At 36.3% G+C, this 27,651-nt stretch overlaps 1 protein-coding gene across 2 annotated transcripts in view; it reads left to right on the forward strand.

The window, feature by feature from the left end:
• The window catches only part of MEGF6 (multiple EGF like domains 6), a 681,655-nt gene that overhangs the window by 585,830 nt on the left and 68,174 nt on the right, over positions 1 to 27,651 (forward strand). For both annotated transcript variants that reach the window (XM_053690339.1, XM_053690340.1), the window contains 7 exons: positions 2,130 to 2,264; positions 4,608 to 4,733; positions 10,948 to 11,079; positions 15,729 to 15,857; positions 20,137 to 20,268; positions 21,554 to 21,682; positions 27,353 to 27,481. In XM_053690339.1, the coding sequence (XP_053546314.1) occupies positions 2,130 to 2,264; positions 4,608 to 4,733; positions 10,948 to 11,079; positions 15,729 to 15,857; positions 20,137 to 20,268; positions 21,554 to 21,682; positions 27,353 to 27,481 (912 nt within the window). The remainder of the gene's footprint in view (positions 1 to 2,129; positions 2,265 to 4,607; positions 4,734 to 10,947; positions 11,080 to 15,728; positions 15,858 to 20,136; positions 20,269 to 21,553; positions 21,683 to 27,352; positions 27,482 to 27,651) is intronic.

The following is a 27,651-nucleotide window of genomic DNA, read 5'->3' on the forward strand; positions in this document are numbered from 1 at the left end:
CACCAGTATAATGTATTATGGTACAGATTATAAGTGCAGTGCAAAATATTTGCATTCCGCTTAGTAATACCAGTGCACGCAAATGTGCGCTGGTATTACAAGTTAGGTGCAATGCTAGCGCGACCTCGCGATCGCATTGCGCGGAAGAATTGCGCTCTTGAGAGCGCACTTCCATAGGCTCTAAAGGGAGCCTAGTTCTCATGCCATCAGACAGCATGAGAACCTAGCGCATCGAAGGGGGTAAGTTGTGCAGTGATGGGCAGCAAACATAAATATATATGTATATGAATATACATATATATATTTATGTGTTTATTTGTGTATATATACACTATTAACACATAGATATATTTGTATATAAGCATATATATATATATATATTTACAGAGAACACAAAGATCCCCATAGACTGCAATATAAAGGCACTTTACAGTGCCCTTTTTTCTAACACCCCACATCTGCCAACTTTAACCCATTATAACTGCTTTGTACAGTTATATTTTTTTTAAATAACGATGCTCATTGTTTTTTATTTTTTTTTAAAAAACACACCACTGTATTTTAGGGGCAATTGGGGGACATTTAGAAAATTAACCAGAGATCTTCGAAGCACTAAATGCTACCGCAAGCTTGCGGTATCAATAGCCAACCACTTATAATGGCTGGATATTTATTTTGCGACTATAAAAACGTGCACATTTTCCATTTACGGATGCGCAATAAATTAGTGCTCCATGTGTCATCTAGCCTTATATGTACTATTTGTATAGGGCCCCACGGCATATGCAGCTACGGAGCTGTTGTGATATGAGCCTGCAACTGAAAGATAGGGAGCAATGGCCTTTAAACAGCTGCTTCTTAACTGGCGCACAAGCTTGGAGGTTGTGGATGTCAAACATAACATAACATTTGTCTTGACTGACAAGCTCTGCTCTCGCGCAATTGACTACACAAGAAAAGAAGCTGCACAAGCGTTTTCTCATGTAACATTACAATCAGCTAATGTTGCATAAAACCCCTCTCCAAACTTGTGTGGACAGGTTCCCTGTCTGGGAACATTGCCTGTGCATTGTGCGTATGCCACAGAAAAACAGTAATAACTTTTATTGGAAGCATTTTTATTAATGGAAGTATATTTAAAAACTGATTCTATTTCAAATTGAAATGCACCTATGCACATTATATTTTTCACCTTTCTATCCCTTTAAGGGCCACATATTTATATGGTTAATAAATACACAGATAAGAATTTTTTTCTAAAAATGTCCATGAGCACAGATTCAGATATAGGTAAAGTTGCATGGTAACCTGGGTATGTTTTGTTTTCCCTCCAGAGGGCTCGTCTGAGGTGTGGCTACATTGTTTGAGCAATCCCTATAAGACTCCAAAGCACACAGTTTTTGTTTCACTTTCTCCTGGGGGCCACAAAATCTAGTGCAGAGTTCCCATGAGCGGCCAGTTGGCTAACAATGAAAAAAAAAAAAAATAATTTACTTATATTATCAAAATGAATGGGATACTAAACCCAAATTTTTTCTTTCATGATTCAGATAGAGCATGCGATTTTAAGCAACTTTCGAATTTACTCCTATTATCAATTTTTCTTCATTCTCTTGCTATCCTTATTTGAAAAAAAGGCATCTAAGCTAGCTAAGGAGTCAGGTAATTTTTGGTTCAGACACTGGACAGCACTTGTTTAATGGTGGCTGACATTTAACCACCAATCAGCAAGAACAACCAAGGTTGTCAACCAAAAATGGTCCGGCTTCTAAACTTACATTCTTGCTTTTCATATAAAGATAGCAAGAGAATGAAGAAAAAATGATAATAGGAGTAAATTAGAAAGTTGCTTAAAATCGCATACTCTATCTGAATCATGGAAGAAAAAATTTGGGTTCAGTGTTCTTTAATTTGGGTTCAGTGTCCCTTTAAGTTTACATGGGTGGATGGTGGTATAGGTGATGGTATTTATGCTGGGTAGTCTATTATAAAGGGGAATTGTTTAGAGAGAGTATATTTGCAGCAGTGGTTACTAAAAAAAATTAAAAAATTAAGTCTCATTTTTATTATATTGATCACATGCTCTTGCTTTTGGGCTTAGTGCAGTCTCTCTGTTTTCTATTTTGTAGAATGTGAAGCAGGATTTTATGGACATGAATGTAAGAATAAATGTAACTGCCAAAATGATGGATCTTGTGACCCTGCAACAGGAACGTGTGAAAAACTGTGCCCTGAAGGATACTATGGGGAGAACTGTGATCTTGGTAACTTTAACATTCTTATCCACCCAGTAACTGCTCTTACAATATGTAACAATATGATATAGCAAAATGATTTGTGCATTTCATGAGCATCCTCGGGTACTTTTCCAAGGAAGAAAAAAATAAAATCATGAATTGTCATTATCCATTAAAGAGACACTGAAGTCAAAAATAAACTTTCATGGTTCAGATAGAGGATGCACAATTAATTTTTTTTTTTAATTTTTTTATTGCATTTTCTTTCGTCTTTTGGTATCCTTTGTTAAAGAGTAAAACTAGGTAGGCAGCAGTGCACTAGCAGGAGCTGGCTGGCAATTGGCGCGTGCACATATATGCCTATTGTCAGTGCCCAGCTAGCTCCCAGTAGTATACTGCTGCCCCTGAGCTTACGGTTTAAGAAAGGACACCAAGAGAATGAAGCAAACTTCATAATAGAAGTAAATTGGAAAGTTGTTTAAAATTACATGCTCTACCTGAATCATGAAAGACAAATTTTACTTTACTGTCCCTTTAACTATGGTGCATCTAGAAGGTATATCTACCCATTTTCTTTTAAAGGGATATGAAACCCACATATTTTTCTTTTATGATTCAGACAGAGCATGCAATTTTAAGCAACTTTCTAATTTGCTCCTATTATCACATTTTCTTCGTTCTCTTGGTATCTTTATTTGTAAAAACAGGAATGTAAAGCTTAGGAGCTCGACTATTTTTGGTTTAGCACCCTGGGTAGCGCTTGTGATTGGTGGCTACAATTAAAACTCTCATGCATGTATTGGTGCATCTGGTGCAGAATATCAAGTTCTAAGGGGAATGGGTTATGGTGACAATTTTAATTTCTATGCCCAGGAATCAGACTATGAATATGAAAAAGTCAAGGAACAGCATCTGCTCCCTCTTGTGCATTAAGTTGTTATTCATACAACTGATTACAATGCTCTTGTTAAATATCAGCAACTTCTAAAGTGTTGCTGGAAATATACTATTTTATATATCTGGTAGTGTTTAAAGGGGCAGTAAACAATTTGTAATTAAGACATTTATGTTGTGTTGCTATAGAATAACATGCCAGACAAGTCTTTTGTTAGTCAGACAGAGCATACCATTTTAATAAAGTTTCCCATGTACTTTAAATTTGCTTCGTTCCTATGATATTCTGTGTTGAAGAGATACCTAGGTAGGCATTTGGAGCACTAAATGGCAGGAAATAGTGCTACTATCTAGTGCTCTTGCAAATGAATAACATTCTTGCAAAACTGATGCAATATAGTGTTCCAGAAATGGGCTGGCTCCTAAGCATACATCCCTGCTTTTCAACAAATAACACCAAAAGAACAAAGAAACATTGACAATAGAAGTAAATAAGAAAGCTGTTTAAAATTGCATACTCTAGGGCCGATTCATCAAGCTCCGAATGGAGCTAGATGCAGCTGTTTCCGCGCATCCTTCAGGTTCGCCAGAAAGAGGAGTTAAGAAGCAGAGGTCTTAAGACCGCTGCTCCTTAACTCGTCCGCCGCCTCTGAGGCGGCGGACAGCAATCCACCCGATTGCATACGATCAGATTGATTGACACCCCCCTGCTAGCAGCCAATTAGCCATGAATCTGCAGGGGGTGGCATTGCACAAGCAGTTCACCACAACTGCTTGTGAAATGATAAATGCTGACAGCGTATGCTGTCAGCATTTATCGATGGATGGCGGACATGATCGCTACAGCGGATCATGTCCGTCCGCACTTTCATAAATCGGCCCCTCTATCTGAATCATAAAATAAAAATGTTGGGTTTCATATCCCTTTAACATCTTTTTTTTACTGCAATTATAATTCAATAGCCAAACTTCAGCCACTTTTGTCTTATTTGGAAGGACCAATCTAGGCTCTAGTCAACAGACAAGACTTGCCACTGTCATAAACTCACGGTGAAATGTATTGTTTTGCAGTTGTTATCTTATATATCCAATTAGGGACATATATGTAGCAGTGTTAGCCTTGATAAATCAGCAGGGTGCATTTCTAGTTCTGAGAAATTGCTCAATTTTCAGAGCTAAATTACATGACGAGGACAACATAAATAATGAAAATACATTGCAATTAGCAAAGTTGTTCCAATATACACAACATCATTTTATTTTTAAAAAAATCTACTCTCCCTTTAAAAAGTGCATGAAATAATTTCTTTTTTACGTTATTCTAATGATCCTACATATATACAGCTTTTAATCTGTGATGGATTTGCTATAGTTATGCTCTTTTGCAGCTGGTATTACATTTCTTGGAATATCTTAGAAGTGCATCTAAGTTCTTCTTTCATGTTATGAGTGTTTACAGTTTGCTCTTCATTGCAGAATGTCCAGTTGGAAAATACGGAGCAAATTGCCTGAAGTCCTGTTCATGCGGAGGAGCGTCGTGTAATCACATAACTGGAATGTGCATCTGCCCAGCTGGCAAAGTTGGGTCTGACTGTGCCAAAGGTCAGCAATTAAGTAGAAATAAAATTTAATTACACAGTGCCTGCATGCATTAAAGGGAGAGTAAAGTCAAAAATTAAAGGGACATAAAGCAAGTTGAGATAGAGGCAAAATATATAATATTTATAATGCAGTACCTCGCCATTAACCCTTTCTTTTAAGTTTCCGAATTGTACAGCTATAACTCCCCCCACACATTTCCTTCTATGGCTGTATCTATATCTAACTTTGCTTTTGGTAGAATACAAGACTTTAACACTCATTATCTGCTGGAGCATCCCTAGAAGCTAATAAGCTGCTATGAAATACAGTGCCTGTGTTTCTGATGCTAAACACTGATAAGGGGGGGTTGGATCAGACTACTCCAGACAGCATGTCTCATAAGAGCTCAGGAGTGTGCACGTGTCTTTAGTACTTTTTAGCATTGTTTTGTAACATTGTATAACAAAGCTACTATCTGAATCATAAATGTTTAATTTTGACTTAACTGTCCCTTTAATGATTAATAATAATTATTTTCTTCCTCAGATTCCATAGAATTTGCAGAGGTAGTGTTGCCAAAGTATAGTTTAAGAATCTATAATGCTAAGGAACCTCAACTTATTTTCTTCTCACCTGTGCCCATTGTAAAATAATTACTACTTATATGCAAAGCTGCGTTAGATGAATATCCGGGCAAAGCAATATTGTGCTTGTTGAAAATGAAATCCTGCCCATAATTATTATTTTTTTAACTAGAAATTTTGGTCTATTGAATTGATAATTGTGAAATTTGACATCCATTTTGTTTTCTTTCATGATTCAGACAGGCCATAAAGTTTTTAACAACTTTCTTATTTAGTTGTTTTAAATGTTCTCTATTGTCTTTGTGTCCTGTGTTGAAGGAATAGCAATGCATTACTGTGAGCTAAAACATCTGGTGAACCAATGACATATGTGTGCAGCCACCAATAAGCAGCTTGCTCTCAGTATTGCTGAGTTACTGCTCCTTCACCTACCTAAGTATAATAAGGAGAAAAGAAGGGCGACTCCTAGTGCAGATCAATACGGTATTCTTAACCCCGTATGGGTAAACCCAGGTATAAGGGTTCTCACAATTAGCAGCGCACCCAGTGGTGCAGATGACACGAACTGGACTATTACAGTGGCCCAGTGCACATAACCATTAGGCTCCCAGGTGAATGATCTCCAAAAATCCTTAGTAGGCTACCGTATAATAGAGACTCAAAAGTGCTTGGATAGATAAAGATACTTTAGGAGATAAAAATATATAAAAATGCAATCCAATGCAATGCAGTACAATGGTTAAAACCAACGGTATTATACACTACACTGAATGTGTATACAGTTTATGGCTCCAGCATCGCAATTTTAAAACAACTGAAATATTTTTGTTAAAAATGCCACCACCAATCTTTCAGTGACTGACAGTCATTAGAATACCTCCCAGCTTTGACAGTAGGGGAGTGATAGAGTTTTAGTGTTGGGGGCTGGCATTTTGGGGAAACAGTGCTCCCAGATCTCAGCAATTACACAAAATGTGTGATGTGTGTGACAGCTCTGCATCCCCAATCATATTTAAGCAAGAATGTCCCTTTAATGTTGTTTTTTTTTTTTAAATAAATAAAGTTTGTAAATTGTAAATTTATTGTAAGAGCGCAGTTATTTCTTGTGATTTTCTTGCCATATAAATTGCTGCAAGTGGACTAAATACTAGTAGCGAACAAGCAAATAACAAGAGCAACCAATCAACAACCAGATTTATTTTAATACATCCATAGGTCATCAAATATTATATGCACAGAGATGAGTTCTCATACTGGCGCTACTAAAAAATTAAATTCTCTAGAGAGCTACTTAACTGCAAATGTTGCGAAAGAGAACTGCAGTAAAAATGTAAACAGCTTCTGAAATACAAACCCTGTATCATATAAATGCATTAAAATGATGCATACATATAATTTAAGCAATCGCTGATACACTTGTTTGTTTATTGAGACTATTTGAAAAATGTTTTGTTTTATAGCAATTCTATATTTCTGTTTCATTAAGTAGCACTTTGTATATTTTTTACTAAAAATTATTTGTTTTTTTCCCACTCATACAAAATCCTGCTTACAAATTACAATTAAATTATTGAATGTAGTGGGAAATGTTGCTGGAATAAATACACAGAGGATTGTGTGTATTAAGCCATGATGATATTTTTTGTTTCGTTATTATTTTGTTATTTGTAGAGCGCCAACAGTTTTTGCAGCGCTTTAAACCTAGGCATGATATGCAGGTAATATTTATAGGGATCAAATAGGTAGAGGACCCTGCCAAAAGTTGCATTGTTGTAAATCAGCTCTCGTGAAGGGGATCTACAAACAGCTGGGCTTGTAGGCTTACATGCTAAGGGGGTTCACAGGGATAACAAAAGAGGGGAGGACTGAGGTTAGAAAAGATTAGTGTATATTGTATGTATCCCTGAACACTAGAGTCTTTAAAGAGTAGACATGTGCGTTTCATTTCGTTCTGAATCGAAATTCGAATGAATTAGCCAAATTCGGAGATTCAAATCGATTCGAATTTACGAATTACCCTAGCAACAAAACTAAACTAATCCGAATGCATTTGTAACGAATAAATCCAAATTAGTTTGGATTTATTTGTTACATACATTCGAATGGCCATGGACTAATAGTATAAAAATTAAATTTAGTGAGATTTAGTGAGATAGAACAGTGAAATAATCCCGTTTGTGTAACTTGGAACCATCTGAATCAACATAACACATACCGAACTTCCGAATTTACGAATCAAATCCAAAATGAACACATCCGAATTTATTTGAATCTGAATGAATCTGAAACTAATACATTCGAATGTATCCAAATTCGAATCAATCCAAAACGAAATTCGAAAAAATTCAAAGGGGTCCAAAATGAGCCGAAACTAATTTTTCCGCTGTGCACATGTCTATTAAAGAGTGCTTGAAACTTTCAAAACCAGGGTGGAGTCTTGTGGACCTATGCAAAGAGTTCCACAAAACAGGGGCCAGTCTGGAGACATCCTGTAGACTTGAATGTGAAGAGGTAACAAGAGAAGAAGTGAGAAGGAGGCTATGAGTAGAGCGAAGGGGACGGGAGGGAGAGTATTTGGAGATTAGGGGGCCCATTTATCAATCTCCGAATGGAGCTTGTGGGCCCGTGTTTCTGGCGAGTCTTCAGACTCACCAGAAACACCAGTTATGAAGCAGCGGTCTAAAGGCCGCTGCTCCATAACCCTGTCCACCTGCTCTGATGAGGCGGACAGGAATCACCGGAAATCAACCTGATCGAGTACGATTGGGTTGATTGACACCTCCCTGCTGGATTGGCCGCGAGTCAGCTGGGGGCGGCGTTGCAAGAGCTGCTGGTGCAATGTTAAATGCGGAGAGCGTATTGTTCTCCACATTCAGCGAGGTCTTGCGGACCTGATCCACACTGTCGGATCAGGTCTGCAAGACCTTTGATAAATAGGCCCCTAGGTCTGAGATAAAGGATGCCAGTGGCTGAAATTGGCAGAAAGCTGCAGCAAAAGATGAGTGACATGTAAGGAAGATGAGCCTGGCAGAGGCATTCATTATGAATTGTAAGGGAGATAGACGGCAGCTAGTGACTGTGAGATCAGAAAAGATGGACTTGCAATAGTCGTGGAAAATGATGAGGGTGTCTTAGTTGTGACTTGTGTAAGGAAGTGTTGATTTTTTTTCAATATGAGACATTTTATAAATTAATTTAATTTTTTTCCCCCACTATTTATCAGCTTATGAAACATAAATGACTTGCTGTCAACATAAATTTGGTATTAAATATCACATGCTTTGTTTGGTTAAAGGACACTGAACCCAATTTTTTTCTTTCATGATTCAGATAGAGCATGCAATTTTAAGCAACTTTCTATTTTACTCCTATTATAATTTTTCTTCATTCTCTTGCTATCTTTATTTGAAAAGCAAGAATGTAAGTTTAGAAGCCGGCCCATGTTTGGTTCAGCACCTGGGTTGTGCCCACTGATTGGTGGCTAAATGCACCCACCAATAAACAAGTGCTGTCCAGTGTTCTGAACCAAAAATTGGCTGGCTCCTTATTTGGCTTCAAATAAAGATAGCAAGAGAATGAAGAAAAATTGATGATTGGAGTAAATTAGAAAGTTGCTTAAAATTGCATGCCCTATCTGAATCATGAAATAAAAAAATGTGTGTAGTATACCTTTAAGTATACATTCTGAATACTTTGTCATACTGGTTTTTTTTTCTGCTTAAACTGACACAGTTTTTTCTAATGTGTTCCTGATAGCTTGTTACACCAGTTGCATAGTATTAAAGGGATACTAAATCCAAAAAAATTCTTTAATGATTCAGATAGAGCATCCAGTTTTAAGCAACTTTCTAATTTACTCCTATTATCAATATTTCTTCGTTCTCTTGCTATCTTTATTTTAAAAGCAGGAATGTAAAGCTTAGGAGACGACCAATTTTTGGTTCAGAACCTGGGTTACACTTGCTTATTGGTTGAATTAATGTAGTGACCAATAAGCATGCGCTATCCAGGGTGCTGAACCTAAAATGGGGAGGCTCCTAAGATGCTTTTTAAATAAAGATAGCAAGAGAAAGAAGAAAAAATTGATAACAGGAGTAAATTATAAAGTTTATGAGGCTGGTAAAGCTGGTGTGGTTGGTGAAACTGGTAAAGCTTGTGAGGATTGTATGGCTGGTAAAGATTATTAGGATGGTGAGGTTGTTAAAGCTGGTGAGGTTGGTGAGGCTAGTAAAGCTTGTGAGGTTGATTAAACTAGTAAAGCTGATGTGGTTATTGAGATTGGTAAAGCTGGTGAGGTTGGTGAGGCTGGTAAAGCTTGTGAGGTTGATTAAACTAGTAAAGATGGTGAGGTTAGTAAATTTGCTGAGGTTGGCAAAGATGGTGAGGTTGGTGATACTGGTAAAGCTTGTGAGGATGGTGAGGTTAGTAAAGCATACGAGGATGGTGAGGTTGGTAAAGCTGGTGAGGTTGGTGAGGCTAGTAAAGCTAGTGTGGTTAGTGAGGCTGGTAAAGCTTATGAGGTTAGTGAGGCTAGTAAAGCTGGTGTGGTTAGTTAGACTGGTAAAGCTGGTGAAGTTGGTGAGTCTGTTAAAGTTGGTGAGGTTGGTAAGGCTGGTAAAGATTGTGAGGTTAATTAAACTAGCAGAGATGGTGAGGTTGGTGAGGTTAGTAAATCTGGTGAGGTTGGTAAAGATGGTGAGGTTGTTGATACTGGTAAAGCTGGTGAGGTTGGTGAAACTGGTAAAGCTTGTGAGGATGGTGAGGCTGGTAAAGCTTATTAGGATGGTGAGGTTGTTAAAGCTGGTGGGGTTGATGAGGCTGGTATAGCTGGTGTAGTTAATGAGGCTGTTAAAGCTGATGAGCTTGATGAGGCTAGTAAAGCTGGTGTGGTTAGTAAAGCTGGTGTGGTTAGTAAAGCTGGTGTGGTTAGTAAAGCTAGTGAGGTTGATAACTCTGGTAAAGCTGGTGAGGTTTGTGAGGCTGGTAAAGCTGGTGTGGTTGGTGAAACTGGTAAAGCTTGTGAGGGTGGTGGGGCTGGTAAAGCTTATTAGGATGGTGAGGTTGTTAAAGCTGGTGAGGTCAGTAAGGCTAATAAAGCCGGTGAGGTTAGTGAAACTGGTAAAGGTCATGATGATGGTGAGGCTGGTAAAGCTTAAGATTATGGGGAGGTTAGTAAACCTGGTGAGGATGGTGAAACTGGTAAAGCCTGTGAGGATAGTTAGGCTGGTAAAGCTAGTTAGGCTGGGGAAACTGGTAAATCTGGTGAGGATAATTAGGCTGGTAAAGCTTGTGAGGATGAATAAATGCAATATTAGTTCCATAAATAATATTAATAGTTATTATTACTTACTGCAATACTCTTGTCAGAATTTAATATTAACAATATGTTTTTATTTATTATAGCCATGACTTTTTTTTATCATTTATACATTTTATACTTTACATGGATCCTTTTGACTCTCACACCTTCAGTTTGACTTTACAGTGCCATCTCTGCTACAAACTTCTGTTTCATTTGGACTAAATGTGCCTTTGGGTTCCATTTGCTATGAGTGGGCAGCACTGTGTTTTAGATGGGTATTGTGTTCAGTGCCAGACTGCTGATATGTTTAACAGTGTAAATAGTTACCATTATTTTCCTTCTGATCCAGATTGCCCTGCAGGTCATTGGGGTGTTGGCTGTCAGGAGATTTGTCCTACGTGTGAAAATGGTGCCAGCTGTAACCCCGTGGCAGGGGAATGCACGTGCACACCTGGCTATACTGGCAGCCTTTGCCAGGAAAGTGAGTAGTGTTTTCATTTGAAAATTCCGTAATAAACAATTTATTACATAAAACCCACCATTAGATATTCTAATCTGTAAAATAAAAGTATGATTTTTTTTATCTTTACAAATTCTACAGCCTTAAAATTCATGAAAACCTATTTAGTTGTTGTTTTTTTATATATACTCAGGTGCATGTTAAACATTTAAATAAAAAGTTAAAAATATTACTCAAATTAAACTTTTAAACTATGAATCTTAAAGGGACATTAAACATCTTGATATTTGAATATAAAATGTTTAATTATGCATAGTAAAATAACTTTGTAATATACTTTCATTATTTAAAGGGGCATGAACCCCAACATGTTTATTTCATGATACAGATAGAAGTTATCTATCTTTTTAAACAATAAACATTTTAGACTGTCCCTTTAAGCAGTTACTCAGAAATGTCACTTCTGAGTTGTCTTATCCACATACACAGAAATTTGCTTCTGCCCAGCTTGCATAATTAGATCCAACTGCACCAATGATCAGCAAATAAATATGTATTAATAATTAATATAATGCAGCCTAAATGGGATAGAGTAATTTTAGCTCACTCCAGACAAACCTAATTACAGATCATAGACTACTATCGTGCCTCTATCTCTTTCTTCCAATTAATACTACTCAATGACTACCTTGAGCACTGGAGACGACATCTCTTCTGACTCTCTATGCCTCTCTCTCCTCCCCCCTTTTTTTTTTTTTCTCTTTCTCTTCCTTCTCTTGATTCCCTTCCACCCCGTGTTTGTTTTTTTGCTTTTGTTTATGCATTCACTTTAGTTGTGTGTTTTTTTTAAATAAAATTGCAGACCCTGCATGTAAATTTGATAATGCAAACAAACCAGGACCTAAATAACTTTCATTTGTTATATCCAACACGATGTAGAAATTTATATTTTTAATGTTAGTACATTCTATAATATAAAAGGCCAAGTGTGTTTTTCCAATTTACTTCTATTATCTAATTTCCTTCATTATTTTGATATCCTTTGTTGAAAAGCATATAAAAATAGAAACCGTAGCTGATGATTGGTGACTGCAGATATATGCCTCATGGGATTGGCTCATCCATGTGCATTGATGTTTTTTCAACAAAGGATATCTAAAGAATAAAACAAATTAGATAATAGATGTAAATTTGCGAGTTGTTTAAAATTATATTCTCTATTTGAATCATGAAAGAAATTTGTTGTGTTTCATGTCCCTTTAACTGCAACTCTTTCTTATAGATGATAGAAACATTTTAAATATCATGTCCCTTTAAGCTCCTACCTTTCTGTTTGGTTGCTCTGTCATTTTCTCCCATGCACATTAGTAAATAAATTTATGTTCTTGTGTGTGTCTAGTAAATACTGTATCTCCCTCTGTCTTTGTAAGTAACGCAGAACATACTTTTCTCTAAGAACTGTAAGACTATCAGGAAACAAAATCCTAGGAATGTAAAGAGCTACAAAGCTACAGCACATTTCAATGAAGGCCAAATGGTTGAAATTTTCTTTTGCTTAAAGGGATGGTAAAGTCAAAATTAAAGTTTCAGGATTCAGATAGGGTATATATTTTCTTTAATATCTCATAAGCCAATGACAAGAGGCATATATGAGCAGCCACCAATCACCAGCTAGCACCTAGCAGTGCATTTCTGCTCCTGAGTCTACCTAGGTATTCTTTTCAATGAAGGAATTGGAATTTTGTTTAAAATTGCATGCTTTATCTGAATCATGAAATGTATATTTTTTTTCTTTATTGTCCCTTTAAGACAATGCAAATACAATGAGATTTTCAGTTTGTGTGATCATATTTAAGCTTTCCATCTTGCAACATAATAATTTTGAAACTTAAAAAGAAACTGCTTTAAATTCAGACATAAGACAACTGAAAAAAAAATCCTCATACAGTGAGGGAAAAAAATTATTTGATCCCCTGCTGATTTTGTACGTTTGCCCACTGACAAAGAAATGATCAGTCTTTAATTTTAATGGTAGGTTTATTTGAACAGTGAGAGACAGAATAACAACAAAAAATCCAGAAAAACGCATTTCAAAAAAGCTATAAATTGATTTGCATTTTAATGAGTGAAATAAGTATTTGATCCCTTTGCAAAACATGACTTAGTACTTGGTGGCAAAACCCTTATTGGCAGTCACAGAGGTCAGACGTTTCTTGAAGTTGGCCACCAGGTTTGCACACATCTCAGGAGGGATTTTGTCCCACTCCTCTTTGCAGATCCTCTCCAAGTCATTAAGGTTTTGAGGCTGTCTTTTGGCAACTCAAACTTTTAGCTCCCTCCACAGATTTTCTATGGGATTAAGGTCTGGAGACAGGCTAAGCCACTCCAGGACCTTAATGTGCTTCTTCTTGAGCCACTTCTTTGTTGCCTTGGCCGTGTGTTTTGGGTAATTGTCATGCTGGAATACCCATCCACAACCCATTTTCAATGCCCTGGCTGAGGGAAAAAGGTTCTCACCCAAGATTTGATGGTACGTGGCCCCGTCCATCGTCCCTTTGATGTGGTGAAGTTGTCCTGTCCCCTTAGCAGAAAAACACCCCCAAAGCATAATGTTTCCGCCTCCATGTTTGACAGTGGGGATGGTGTTCTTCGGGTCATAGGCAGCATTCCTCCTCCAAACACAGCGAGTTGAGTTGATACCAAAGAGCTTGGTTTTGGTCTCATCTGACCACAACACTTTCACCTAGTTCTCCTCTGAATCATTCAGATGTTCATTGGCAAACTTTAGACAGGACTGTACATGTGCTTTTTTAAACAGGGGGCGCCTTTTGGGTGCTGCAGGATTTCAGTCCTTCACGGCGTAGTGTGTTACTGATTGTTTTCTTGGTGACTATGGTCCCGGCTGCCTTGAGATCATTGACAAGATCCTCCCGTGTAGTTCTGGAGTGATTCCACACCATTCTCATGATCATTGAAACTCTACAAGGTGAGATCTTGCATGGAGCCCCAGACTGAGGGAGATTGCAGTCATTTTTTGTTTCTTCCATTTGCGAATAATTGCACCAACTGTTGTCACGTTCTCACCAAGCTGTTTGGCGATGGTCTTGTAGCCCATTCCAGCCTTGCGTAGGTCTACAATCTTGACCCTGACATCCTTGGACAGCTCTTTGGTCTTGGCCATGGTGGAGAGTTTGGAATTTGATTGATTGATTGCTTCTGTGGACAGGTGTCTTTTATACAGGTAACAAGCTGAGATTATGAGCACTCCCTTTAAGAGAGTCCTCCTAATCTCAGCTTGTTACCTGTGTAAAAGACACCTGGGAGCCAGATATCTTGCTGATTGATAGGGGATCAAATACCTATTTCCCTCATTAAAAAGCAAATCAATTTATAACTTTTTTGAAATGTGTTTTTCTGGATTTTGTTATTGTTATTTTGTCCCTCAAATAAACCTACCATTAAAATTATAGACTGATCATTTCTTTGTCAGTGGGCAAACGTACAAAATTAGCAGGGAGTCAAATATTTTTTCCCCTCACTGTAGGTGGTGATATAGTTGATAATGTCCTTTCCACTGAAGCCTAAACCCAAAATCCATTAGAGATGTTCAAGGTTCCAAAATATCTGGGCTATTGCCCAAGTAAAAATATAGTAACCTGATACCACTCTACCATGCTAGCAAAGGTAAGTTCAAGAGTAGTTAAGTACATTTTCAATTACAGGCCCATATTTATCAAGGTCTGTCGGACCTGATCCGACAGTGCGGATCAGGTCCGACAGACCTCGCTGAATACGGCGAGCAATACGTTCGCCGTATTCAGCATTGCACCAGCAGCTCACAAGAGCTGCTGGTGCAACGCCGCCCCCTGCAGACTCGCGGCCAATGGGCCGCCAGCAGGGGGTGGCAATCAACCCGATCGTACTCGATCGGGTTGATTTCCGGCAATGTCTGTCCGCCTGCTCAGAGCAGGCAGACAGGTTATGGAGCAGCGGTCTTTGGGACCGCTGCTTCATAACTGCTGTTTCTGGTGAGCCTGCAGGCTCGCCAGAAACACGGGACATCAAGCTCCGTTCGGAGCTTGATAAATATGCCCCACAGTATTTATAAATGTTAATTAAAGGGAAATGAAACCCAGAAAGTTTATTTTGTGATTCAGACAGAGCATACCATTTTAAAAAGTTTCCAATTTATTTCTAATATGAAATTTGCTTTGTCCCCATGATATTTTGTATTGAAGAGATACCTAGGTAGGCATCTGGAGCACTACAGAGCAGGAAATAGCGCTGCCATCTAGTGCTCTTGCAAACGGATAACCATCTTTCAAAGCTGCTGCTGTATAGTGCTCCAGAAATGGGCATACGTCACTGCTTATAAACCAAAGATAACAAGAGAACAAAGAAAAATTGATAATAGAAGTAAATTGGAAAGTTGTTTAGAATAGCATGTTTTATCTGAATCATGAAAGAAAAGTTTTGGGTTTCATATCCCTTTAAGCTATCCAAAGTACAAATTAATTGCATAACTTAACATGAATTGATGTAATGATAATTTGTGCAACAAACATTAAAAAAATATTAGAATATTATAGCTTAATATTGTCTTAAATATTAGTCGGTAGTCAGTAACATTAGCTGGGTGGTGTGCTAATTATTATTATTATTTTGAGCAGGATGTCCTCCAGGCTGGTTTGGACAAGGTTGTCAGATGAGATGCACCTGTCACAGTAATGGCCAATGTGATCCGATAACAGGAAGATGTACTTGCCCACCCGGATGGACTGGTCACAACTGCAGGAGAGGTAATAGTCACCTGCTATATTTTCCCATATAATTCTTGAGCACAACTGTGTAATAATAGTGTAGCAGTGACCTTGAATTTTTGGTTGAGAGAGTTTTTAAAACTCCAGTAACTGAAAACAAATCATTTATTGGGCACAGCATGAAGCCGCTGAACTTCTAGCTGAGCTAGAGTTTAGCTCAAACAATAGTATCATTTTACAATTACTAAGCTGTGTGTTACAGCTGCCAGTTGAAAAATGCTTGGAATACAGAATTTTGACTACTGGTGCAACAGTTTTATGCTAAAGGTAAAGACTATTAACTGACTAACCAAAAGAATTATAAAGAATAATGAAAGTTTTTTTTACCCACAATATATTTAATAATTTTACAAGCTTTCTGTGTTCAGTTATCATAATAACATTTTTTAAATTATAAACATTTTATTGAATTTATATATGTTAGTTAGAGTAAGGGTTAATTTTTCTCCATATACAATAAGTTAATTTATTAAAAGTTGGGCAGACAAGGTTAACCCCCAAGAACCTGTCTGCCTGGCTTTTGCAACGAGTGGGCAGCATAAACGGCTGCTTGTGCAATGCTGCCCCCTGCTCTAGCACAGCCAATCACATGTGAGCAGGTGCTGTCAATCATCTTGATTGGATCGGGATGATTTAACTTCACCACACTAAGTAGCTTCCATCTTAGCCTGAAATGATGTGGCCCCAAAACTGCACCCACAGCTTAATAAGTGGTGCCCAAACTCTATGTTATGCTCTTTAGGCTATATCCTAAATTGTTTGCTTATATTTAAAATGTACCTTCTATTCTCCTTCCTAGAAGTTTCCTCCAGCCACCCTCATGCCCACAGAGTTATATCTTCTAATATTCTTGAGGGGCACAGACAAAAAAAAACACAACCATTTACTTAGTATAGCTCTCACTCACCATGGTGCAGTATATGTAGAAGCTTTATTAAAACTGTAAATTTACATTGCATTGTTGGCTTGAAGGAAGCTACTACACATGTGCTACATAACCTCAATCTCCTGCTGTTGGCCTCTTTCAGGAGTCATACACCCTCAACTAATAATAGATAAAACATCTTTGCTAATTTGTAACGTTTTCACATATTCCCCCAAAACTAAAACCCTCTACAGTGATGCAGCATATTAGTAAGAAGCTGACTAGAAAATACCACATGAACATCTCTGTGTAAAAAAGGAAGCTATTTTAACTTAACAATTCTTCGTAGTATGAAGGGATTTAAAGCAACCAATCAGGATGCTTGTCCCACATCTTACAAGGACACAGACAATTCATTTCCCTCCTTAGTTTAAGGAAGTTTACTAGGAAATCCGTCACCAGATTATGGTGAAGAATTGTGAGGCAAAATATCTTTTTTACATAGCGATGTTGTCTAGCCAGCGATGCTGCATCAGTTTCAATTTATTTATAACATGGGTAAGGTCTCTTTAATGTAGTAGGTAAAAAAAATGTCTTTGTTGTGTTAACCTCTCCCCTGCACTAAAGTGTTGCTGCTGACCTCTACCTGCCTGGCCATAGACGTCGTGCCCACTTCTTCTTGATCCACACTGCATTCTAGTTCTTCAAAGGGTTCACTCTTAAATTAAAAAAATGCAAATCCTTACTGGTTAATCAAGACAAAAAAACAAACAAGAGTTAGTTAGTGGTTAATATGTTTGCTGTGGGGAGGTCATGTGTGGGGTCCGTTGGGGGATACAAGATTTATTGCTTTTAGGTATGTGTTTATGGCTTTAAACCACTGGAATAATGTTGCAGTTAGGTTAGGGTTAATTGCTGCCTGAGGGACCAATACAGTGAAAGTATTATGTATGGTCTGGGGGCCAAGACAGTTTTGGACAGTCTAGTCAAGTTAAAGGGACAGTCCAATCAAAATTAAACTTTTATGATTCAGATAGGGCATGGAATCTTAAACAACTTTTTAATTTTCCATTATTATCAAATTTGCTTTGTTCTCTTGGTATTCTTTGTTGAAAGCTAAACCTAAATAGGCTCATATGCTAATTGATAAGCCCTTAAAAGCTGCCTCTTATCTCAGTGCATTTTGACAGTTTTTCACAGCTAGCGAGCGCTAGTTTATGTATGCCATATAGCTTACATTGTGCTCACTCCTGTGGAGTTATAGATGAGTCAGCACTGATTGTCTAAAATACAGGTTTGTCAAAAGAACTGAGATAAGGGGGTAGTTTGCAGAAGCTTAGATAAAAGGTGTTCACAAAGGTAAAATTAATAATTAAAAATGAATTAATATAACAGTGTTGGTTATGCAAAATTGGGGAAAGGGTAATAAAGAGATTATGGGGTCAATTTATTAAATGTGGGGTGGAAATAATTTGCTGTAACGAATCATGTCCACCCGACATTGTTAAATTCCAACAGCATAAGCTGTCGGCATTTAACATTGCTTGTGCAATGCTGCCCCCTACACATTTGCAGCCAATCGGCCGCTAGCAGGGGTATCAATCATCTCAATCGCATCCGCAGTCCGCCACCTTAGGCGGAAACTTTGGATGTAAAAAGCAGCATCTGCTGCTGATTAAATCTACCCCTATCTCTCTTTTTAAACAATAACAATTCTGCAGTAGACTGTCCCTTTAATTGAAGTCTGTTTAGCCAGAACAGCAGTAGATAAAGTTTATATTTTTGGGGTAAGTTGCAGTTAGGGTTAATAGGCTATAAAACTGGCACTTATGTAATATTGATAACAACGCTATTATAGAAAGGGTCATAGTGACAAGCCTTAAAGGGATACTAAACCCAAATTTTGTCTTTCATGATTCAGGTACAGCATGCAATTTTAAGCAACTTTCTAATTCACTCCTCTTATCAATTTTTCCTCGTTCACATGCTTTCTTGATTTTAAAAAGCTAGACTGTAAGCTTAAGAGCCGTCCCATTTTTGGTTCAGTAAATTGGTAGCGCTTGCTGATTGGTGGCTAAATGTAGCAAAACAATCAGCAAGCACTAACCAGGTGCTGAAGTAAAAATGGGCCGGCTTCTAACCTTACATTACAGCTATTTCAAATAAAGACAACAAGTTTAACAAATATAATGTGTTAATAGGAGCAAATGAGAAAGTTGCTTAAAATTGCATGCTCTATCTGAATCATGAAAGAAAAAATTTGGGTTTAGTATCCCTTTAAGGAGTAGCTATTGGTTATGTGCCATATATTGTGCACTAGAAAGAAATAAAAGGATGTGAATAGGATGGGCGAATGTTTCTAAACATTCGAAATTTAAAACAAATTTTGATACATTCGTTCGTTCAAATTGAATTTCGAATGTTTATATAACATTCTAACATTCTATTTTTGAATTTTCATTTTCGAATTTTTCAATAAAATTCGGAAATATTTGATCGAATAATAGAATGTTTAGCTATGTATTCATTCAATTTCGAAATGTAATACTCGAATTTGAATGTGACATTCAAATTTAAATGTGACATTCAAATTTGAAATAGTATTTCTAGTACAATTGTGTTTAATAAATGTAATATTCGAATTTGAATGCTACATTCGAATTCGAATGTCACATTCGAATTTGAAATAGTATTTCTAGTCTAATACAGTACTGTGTTTTAAATGTGATATTCGATTTGAATGTGATATTTGATTCGAATGTGACAGTCGAATTCAAAATAGTATTTCTAGTCTAATACTGTGTTTTATAAATGTAATATTCGAATTCGAATGTGAACTTCGATTTGAATGTGACATTCGAAATAGTGTTTCTAGTCTACAATTGTGTTTTCTAAATGTAATATTCGAATTCGAATGTGACATTCGAATTCAAATGTGACATTAGAAAACTGTAAATAACATTCGAAAATCAAATTTTTAAGAATATTCGTTCTTATCAACATTCTATTATGTAAATCGAATTTCTACAATAACATTCGTTCTAACATTCAAATTCGGATATAAACACATTTGCCCATCCCTAGATGTGAATATGGTCTGGTTATTAAAGCTAAGGAAAATCAGCTCTCTTCATTTTCTCCATGCGGCTACACTTACATGGGTCATATAAGATCATTGCCAGTGGTAGCCATATTTTGCCATTATGCTCAAAATAATATATGTAACAAAATCACGCATTAATAATTTTGTAAGGAATAGGTATAGTTTACTGTATTTATAGGGCGTCTGAAGAATACATAAATGATGTTTTATGAACAAACAATAATGTAATGATGTATTATATCTAATAATTTGAAAATAATACAACCTGATTTGTAAAATTCATATTTCAGCATGTGATGGCGGTCACTGGGGAACAGACTGTATTAACATCTGCAACTGTAGCAACAGCGATGGGAATTGTAACTCAGTTACAGGACAGTGTATCTGTGAGCCTGGATACACAGGAAAATGGTGTGATCAAAGTAAGTCTTTGCAGTCATATTAAAGGGACAGTCCAGTCAAAAACTTACATGATTCAGATAGAGCACATAATTTTAAACAACTTTGCAATTTACTTCCATTATCTAAATGTGCACAATCTTTTTATATGCACACTTTCTGAGGCACCAGAGACCAGATCCTACTGAGCATGTGCAAGATTCACAGGATATACGTACTTGCATTTTGTGATTGGCTAATGGCTGTCACATGATGCATTAGGAAGGAATTTGTAACTAACACGAGTGCACTAATTCTACACCTCTATGCCCTTTTGGTCAATGTATTTAGAGGATGTTGAGGTGATAGGAGGAATGGTAAAATTTGGTTGGACTAGTTCTGAGATAATATACAATCTAGCACAGAGAAAAGCCCTAATAAAGTTCAGTTTAAGGGAGACTAAATTCAAAATAAACTTTTATGATTCAGATAAAGCATGAACTTTAAAACAACTTTTCTTCTATTGTCTATTGGGTTTTGTTCTTTTAGTATCCTTTGTTAAAAGCACAGATAGGCTCCGGAGCAGCAATGCACTACTCGGAACTTGATGCTGATTGGTGGCTGCACATATATGCCTCCTGTAACTGGCTCATCTAATGTGTTCAGCTAGCTTCCAGTAGTGCTTTGCTACTCCTTCAACAAAGGATACCAAGAGAATGAAACACATTTGATAATAGAAGTAAATAAAAAAATTGCTTAAAATTGTATGTTCTATCGGATTCATGAAATAAAAAAATGTGGGTTTTATGTCCCTTTAAGTTGTGGAAAGCATAAGAACAAATGTGTATAGGAAATAGTATATAAGTGGTTTAAAATCCAGAAATACTCTAAAAGGGACATGAAACCAAAAAAATGTTCTTTCATGATTCAGATAGGGCATACAATATAAAACAACTTTCCAGTTTATTTCAGTTATCATATTTGCTTTATCCTCTTGGTATCCTTTGCTAAAGAAGCAGCAATGCACTACTGGGAGTTTTTAAATATACTTTGTACTCTTGTTGTCATTTGTTGAAGAGCATTTTTAGGTAGACTCAAGAGTGTACTGTACTTTGTGTCTGGAGCACTGTATAGCAGCTGTTTTGCAACAATGATTTCAACAATTTTATACACTGCAAACTCTGCTACCATCTAGTGTTCAAAAGTGCATAACATTGTTAAAATCATTGTTGCATAAATTATTGAAATGGAGCTGAATGCTACAAATTGTTTATATGATCGTTTATATTGTTAATAACTCATGTTTACAAGTTATTTTTATTTTACAAGGGTGTGCTGCAGGGTGGTATGGCTCAGATTGCAGGCATCAGTGCCAATGTGGTAATGGAGCAATGTGTGATCATGTCAGTGGTGCGTGCAACTGTACAGCCGGCTGGAGAGGAACCTTCTGTGAACTACGTATGTACACCCTTTTCTTATACATCTCTATAACAATAATATTGTTTCCTTTGTCATTGTTTCTTAAAGGGACATTGTAAACTAGATTGTTCTTTGCATAAATGTTTTGTAGATGATCCGTTTATATAGCCCATCTAGGAGTGTTTTTGTAAAAATGTATAGTTTTCCTTATTTTTTTAATATTTTTTTAATAACCAAGCCCCAACGTTTTAGATGTATACTGATGTCTGCAGCTCCTATTTGAATAATCCGTCTTTTCATATGTAGGGGGTGGGGGGGGTCTGTTATTCTTGTTTTCCTAGCCCCTTTCACTGGATATCCCAGCCTAACCTCATCAACAGTGCTAAACTGGGAGCTTCTAAGTACATTTTAAAAAGTTTTATACTGGATTTTTAGATCAGTATCTGTGCATATTATTTTTTTTATAGTAGTGTCTATTACATGCAGTTGTATGAAAATTGGTGTATACTGCCCCTTTAACTCAAGTACCCCTGAAATGCCAAACTTAGCAGGACAACACAAAACTGAATTCCTATAAAAGAGTTGATCACAGTCTTTCTGATATTAGTGCTCACTATTAAGTTTTCAAATTATTCCAAAAAAGGCCTCAGTCGCGAATGTGTTTTCTGCAGAAAACCTCCTAAAAACGTGTTTTCTGATTTTAATGCCATTTTATCAGGAGAAAAAATCAGAATCCAAATGAATATGGCAAATACACGGCTATTCAGCAGCTCCAGATATTATTTTTAAGTTGTTTGCATTGATATTTGTGTACAGTGTATCATGACAATAACATTTAACATGTTTAAATTAACCTTGTATGTCCTGAAACCAATATGTTTTTTGTTAAACAATATTAATGCCATTTTATTAGGTACAATGGGTATCCTGTTCATGTTTGCTCAATATTATTTTTTAAATGTTATTAGTATAAAATGATTTTTTTAAAGACCATTTTTTGCAATCATTGACTAAGCAGAAAGTGCTTCCCGGTTTTGTGAGATTTTCATCTTCAATCATGAAGAACATTTTGGGATATTATTTTCTCATCATCTTTAATAACCAGGTTTACTATTGAAAGAATATAGCCACAAAAATCTTACCAAACATTTCCAGTCTTTTTGTATATATTTGTAATATGACCCTGGGGAAGTATCCCTAAGGCTGATGGGGAAACTAGCCATGGACTCCTTGCCCGATGTGCTTAGAGAGGAATATGACTGCACCTCACTAATGAGCTCCAAAGAAGGACAAAACAATTGTTTGGGTTGGAATGTTCCTTGTTCAGAGAAGAATTACTTGGTACTTTGGGGCTGAACTGACCTTGTTAGGTGGGATCAAACTGATATACTTCAGGAAAGTTCTTCTCTTTTTAAAGCATTATTGGGCTAAAAGAGGCTTCTCCCAGGTGGTAAATCGCCATAGAACAAACTATTGAGCCGTTGTTTATTCCTGAGAGTGCACTTCTCTTTCTGTATGTATTTCTCACTCTGGGTTTTGTCTTTCATGCAACAGGAAATTATTCATATTGAAAATAGCATATATTAAAATCATAATTTTTGGACTTCTGAATTTGCAAAAACTGATGCATGAGATCTCGATTAGCGTCAAACATCAATATCTTGTGCACAAAAATGCGACTGCCAGAAGAAAACACTTTTAAAACGACAAAAGCACTGTAATGTAAAGGGCCCATCTTGTAGAAATTGCAGGCTCTAACTTTTTAAAGTATCTGTACTTCTATATGTTTAAGCCCCACAAAGTGACAGATAGTTAAAATATTCTTTGTGGGGGTAAAACACATAGCGATTAAGGTGACTAGTCTTAAAGGGACATGAAACCCATTTGTTTCCCTTTCATGATTCGGATAGGTCATACAATTTTAAACAACTTTCCAATTTACTTTTATTATCTAATTTACTTCATTCTTTTGGTATCCTTTCTTGAAGAAGCAGTAATTCACCACTGGGTGATAGCTAAAAGCCAATGACAAGAGGCTTTGATGTGCAGCCACCAATCAGCAGCTTCTGAGCCTACCTAAGTATTTTCTTTCAACAAGGATACAAAGAGAACAAAACAAATTCAATTATAGAAATTGGAAAGTCATTTAAAATTGCATGCATCTAAATCATGAAAAAAACAACTGACTTTTATGTCCCTTTAAAATGACATGCTCTAACAAATTAAAACGTGTTATTTTCCATCTATAATGGCCCTTTAACCTCTTATGACCACTGACGTACCCTCTACATGGGCCGGTCGTTCACATACTGCCTTATGTACCTTCTTTATAGCGCAGGTCTTGACGATTTCGCCAAGACCGTGCTACATCTGCATGTCTCCAGAAGCGTGGCATGCAGTACTAATGCAGCTTATTCACTGTTGGCAAAGCTGAGCTAGTATACCCTTTAATGACTGAGCAACGTCCAAGGTACATTGGTCGTTAAGGAGTTAATAGCACAAAAATGTGAGTATAAAATAAAAACAAATATTTAATGAATGCATTTGACAAATGTCTTTTCTGGATGCTGCAGTAGTATGTATCAGCAATTAATTAATTAGGGTGTGACCTTAATGGGATTAGTCATTGTAATTAATGTAAAAGCTAGACTTGTGCATGATTGAAAAATTTGTTTCGGTTCGGATCGATTCAGATTTTTTCGAAATTCGGTTCGGATCGATTCGAATTCGGAAAAATTTGAATGAATTCATTTCAGATTCGTTTTGGATTCATTCGGATTCGAATAAATTCAGCTGGATTCGGTTCGGTTCAGAAATTCTGAATTTTGGTATGTGTTAGGTGGGATATGCTGTGTATTAAACTAGTATTATGTACTGTATATTATGTGTAACCCATAGCAGAGTGCTATAACCTAATATACTGTACAATACTAGTGTAATCCATGGCCATCCGGATTTACAGAATAAATCCAAACTAATTCGGATTTATTCGGTAGATTCGGCACTATTTTAATTCGGAAATTCGAATCGATCCGAATCTCCGAATTTACCGAATCCGGCCGAATTTCCGAATCAATCCGAAACGAATCGCACATGTCTAGTAAAAGCGCTAATGCTGGGAAGGTATTTAAATCTTGTACCAAATCTGGTTGTGGTACTTAAGAACTGAGGGTTGTAAGCATTGTCCTTATATTTGCTATTCAATCATACTGTAGTCGGCTATTGAATTATCTTATATATAAGTTGTACACAACGGCTCTTACAGCTGGAGATCATTTTGTACAATGGATAAAGTAAACATACACTGTGCCTCTGTTTACAGAATACAAACTTCCTAATTCCACTATAAATATACTTTACTTCAGAAAATGACTCTGGTAGTTATGGACTTTACATTTGTTTGTTCACCCTACTTGAAATAAGATTTATAATAATGAATAGCAATAGATCATAGTCTATATGTATATATTCTCTATGGGTTATACTAGGCAAAAGGTCTGAAAATGTACAAAAATGTTTAAAGAACATCAGAGTCCAGAACATACACAGAGCCCGGGGTCCCCATTTAAACACACCTATGAAATCTTTTGGAAATGGTGTAATTGTTATTAGACATTAATAGCAAGGAATGGAATGGTGGCCAGAACTTTATTTATACAGTGGAAACAAGCACTTATTTGGTACTTTGTCTCCCAGCAGTTGCCTAGGGCTGAAAGCCAGACACGGAGCCCCTTAGTCACCTAGGGGAAACAGTCATTAAGTACTTAGACACTTCCTTGGCTGTTTTCCATTTAGCCAACGGCCGTGTTTATGTGAGGGAATGCAGGCAAATGTATGTGTCACTAAATGTAAGGAAATCATTTGTTCTGTTTTATAAGGACATTACTTCATTTTTTATATACATGCACAGTTTATAACAGGTATTGCACATGAAACGCAAAGATTTTCTTTTGTGAGTCAGAGCAAACCATTTTTAAAAAGTTTACAATTGACAAACTGATATTCTTTGTTGAAAAGTATACCTAGGTAGGTAGCAAGCATTTGGCCAAAGCACTACATGGTAATAAACACTGCTGCCATCTAGTGGTCAAGAAAATGTATAACATTGTTAAAAGCATACAAGAGAAAGAAGTAAATTTGATTATAGAAGTAAATTAAAAACTTTTTTTAAAATTGTATGCTCTGTCTGAGTCATACAAGAAAAATGTTTCATGTTCCTTTAAGCACTGCATTTCAAAAGATCAGCATTAAAAAAAAAAAATAAAAGCATTTATAATTGTCATTTTGCAATATAATAATTTTATATCTAGTTTATATAGTTAACATGATCTCAAAACACTTTATTGCAATCAAAAAATAATATTTTGATTGCATCTAAGTACTTGTTTCATAGTTAAAAAAAAAAAAGAAGAAAAAAAATAATAATTAAATTAGGGTGTTTCTAATGTAATTCAAAGACATATGAAACCATTTTCCCATCATGAATCAGATAGAGAATACCATTTTAAACAACTTTACAATGTATTTATATTATCCCATTTGCTTCATTCTCTTGGTCTCCTTTGTTAAAGTAATGCACTACTGGGAGCTAGCTGAAAATGTGAAGTGAGTAAATGACAAGAAGCATATATGTGCAACCAGCAATAATCAGCTACCTCACAGTATTGTATTGGTGCTCCTTTTCAGCAAAGGATACCAGCAAAATAAAGCAAATTAGATAAGAAGAACATTTCTAAGGGTTTTTAAAACTGCATGCTTTATCTGACTCATGAACATTTAATTTTAACACTGTTCCTTTAAATTCCATTCACATATGTGTCTTTTGTATTAGTACAATCAGTGTACTGAATATTTGGAGATTAATTCACCAGCTTACATTTAGCAACTTAAAACAGTAGACAGTGCATTAGACAAAGAACAGTGATAATGCAACACACAAATATCTGTGCAAATCCAGATCTTTGTGTGTTAAACTTTTACAAGAGACACGTCTCTGCAAAGAGTCAAATGGTGCTGATGGCAGCCATATTCAGCAATCATTTTAAAAGAAAAGTGACAAATGCACATGTCTATAAAACAGTGAGACATGCAGGTGTGAAATTCTTATAGAATATTATTTTTAGTCCACTTGCTAAATAAAAGATGCTTGGAATTTTGAACTTTTTGATACAATTTAATATTATGTTTTGGCTTTACATTGTCCATGAAATACAATTGTACTGTGTATAGTAAATATGATTTTTTTCCCTACATATATTAAATAATAATTTTACTGCAGAATTTAAATTCACATTTTACATCATATTTTTCACACTCATTTGTAATGTGTTGTATTAATACAATTTTGAATCTGTACTTTAATAACAATTTTGTACTTTGAATATGCTTTTCAAACTGACTATTAAGCACTTTACTGAAATGTTAAAATTTGCTTTCACATAATCTTGTGTAAGACCTCATAGCACTGATGGTTGTTTTTAGTTAATCTCGTCTGAGCAGAAAGCTTCAGGGAATGGGATCCGAAGTGTTATTTATATTAAAATACTCAATCATAATATCTATTCATCTTCATAGCGGTGTTGTCTTGTAGACTTTATATTTAGCAGCAAAATGACTGAATTCAGCAAGAGTGAAGTCCAAAGGGGGAAGTATACCACTTATTGTGATTCTAAGGTGTTTGTGTTTTTTCTTTGTGCTATTCTTCTGTAGCCTGCCCAGATGGATTCTATGGTAATGATTGCGCCAACAGTTGTGACTGCCGTAATGGTGCCACCTGTGATCGTATATCTGGAATATGCACATGTCTTGATGGCTGGATTGGCCTTAAGTGTGACACAAGTAAGTTTTAAGATTGGTGTTTCTGGGTATTTGTTGCGGGGGGCGGGGTTACCTAAACAAACCAATTAGATTTTGCGGTTTGGGTTTTGTACTAGTTCAAACTGCTTCTTATAATTCACCAATGAATTGATCATAGAAACATTATTTATTTATTTATTAATTTTATTGCA

Source organism: Bombina bombina, chromosome 8, assembly GCF_027579735.1.
Source record: "Bombina bombina isolate aBomBom1 chromosome 8, aBomBom1.pri, whole genome shotgun sequence".
In the NCBI taxonomy this organism is placed as follows: domain Eukaryota; kingdom Metazoa; phylum Chordata; class Amphibia; order Anura; family Bombinatoridae; genus Bombina; species Bombina bombina.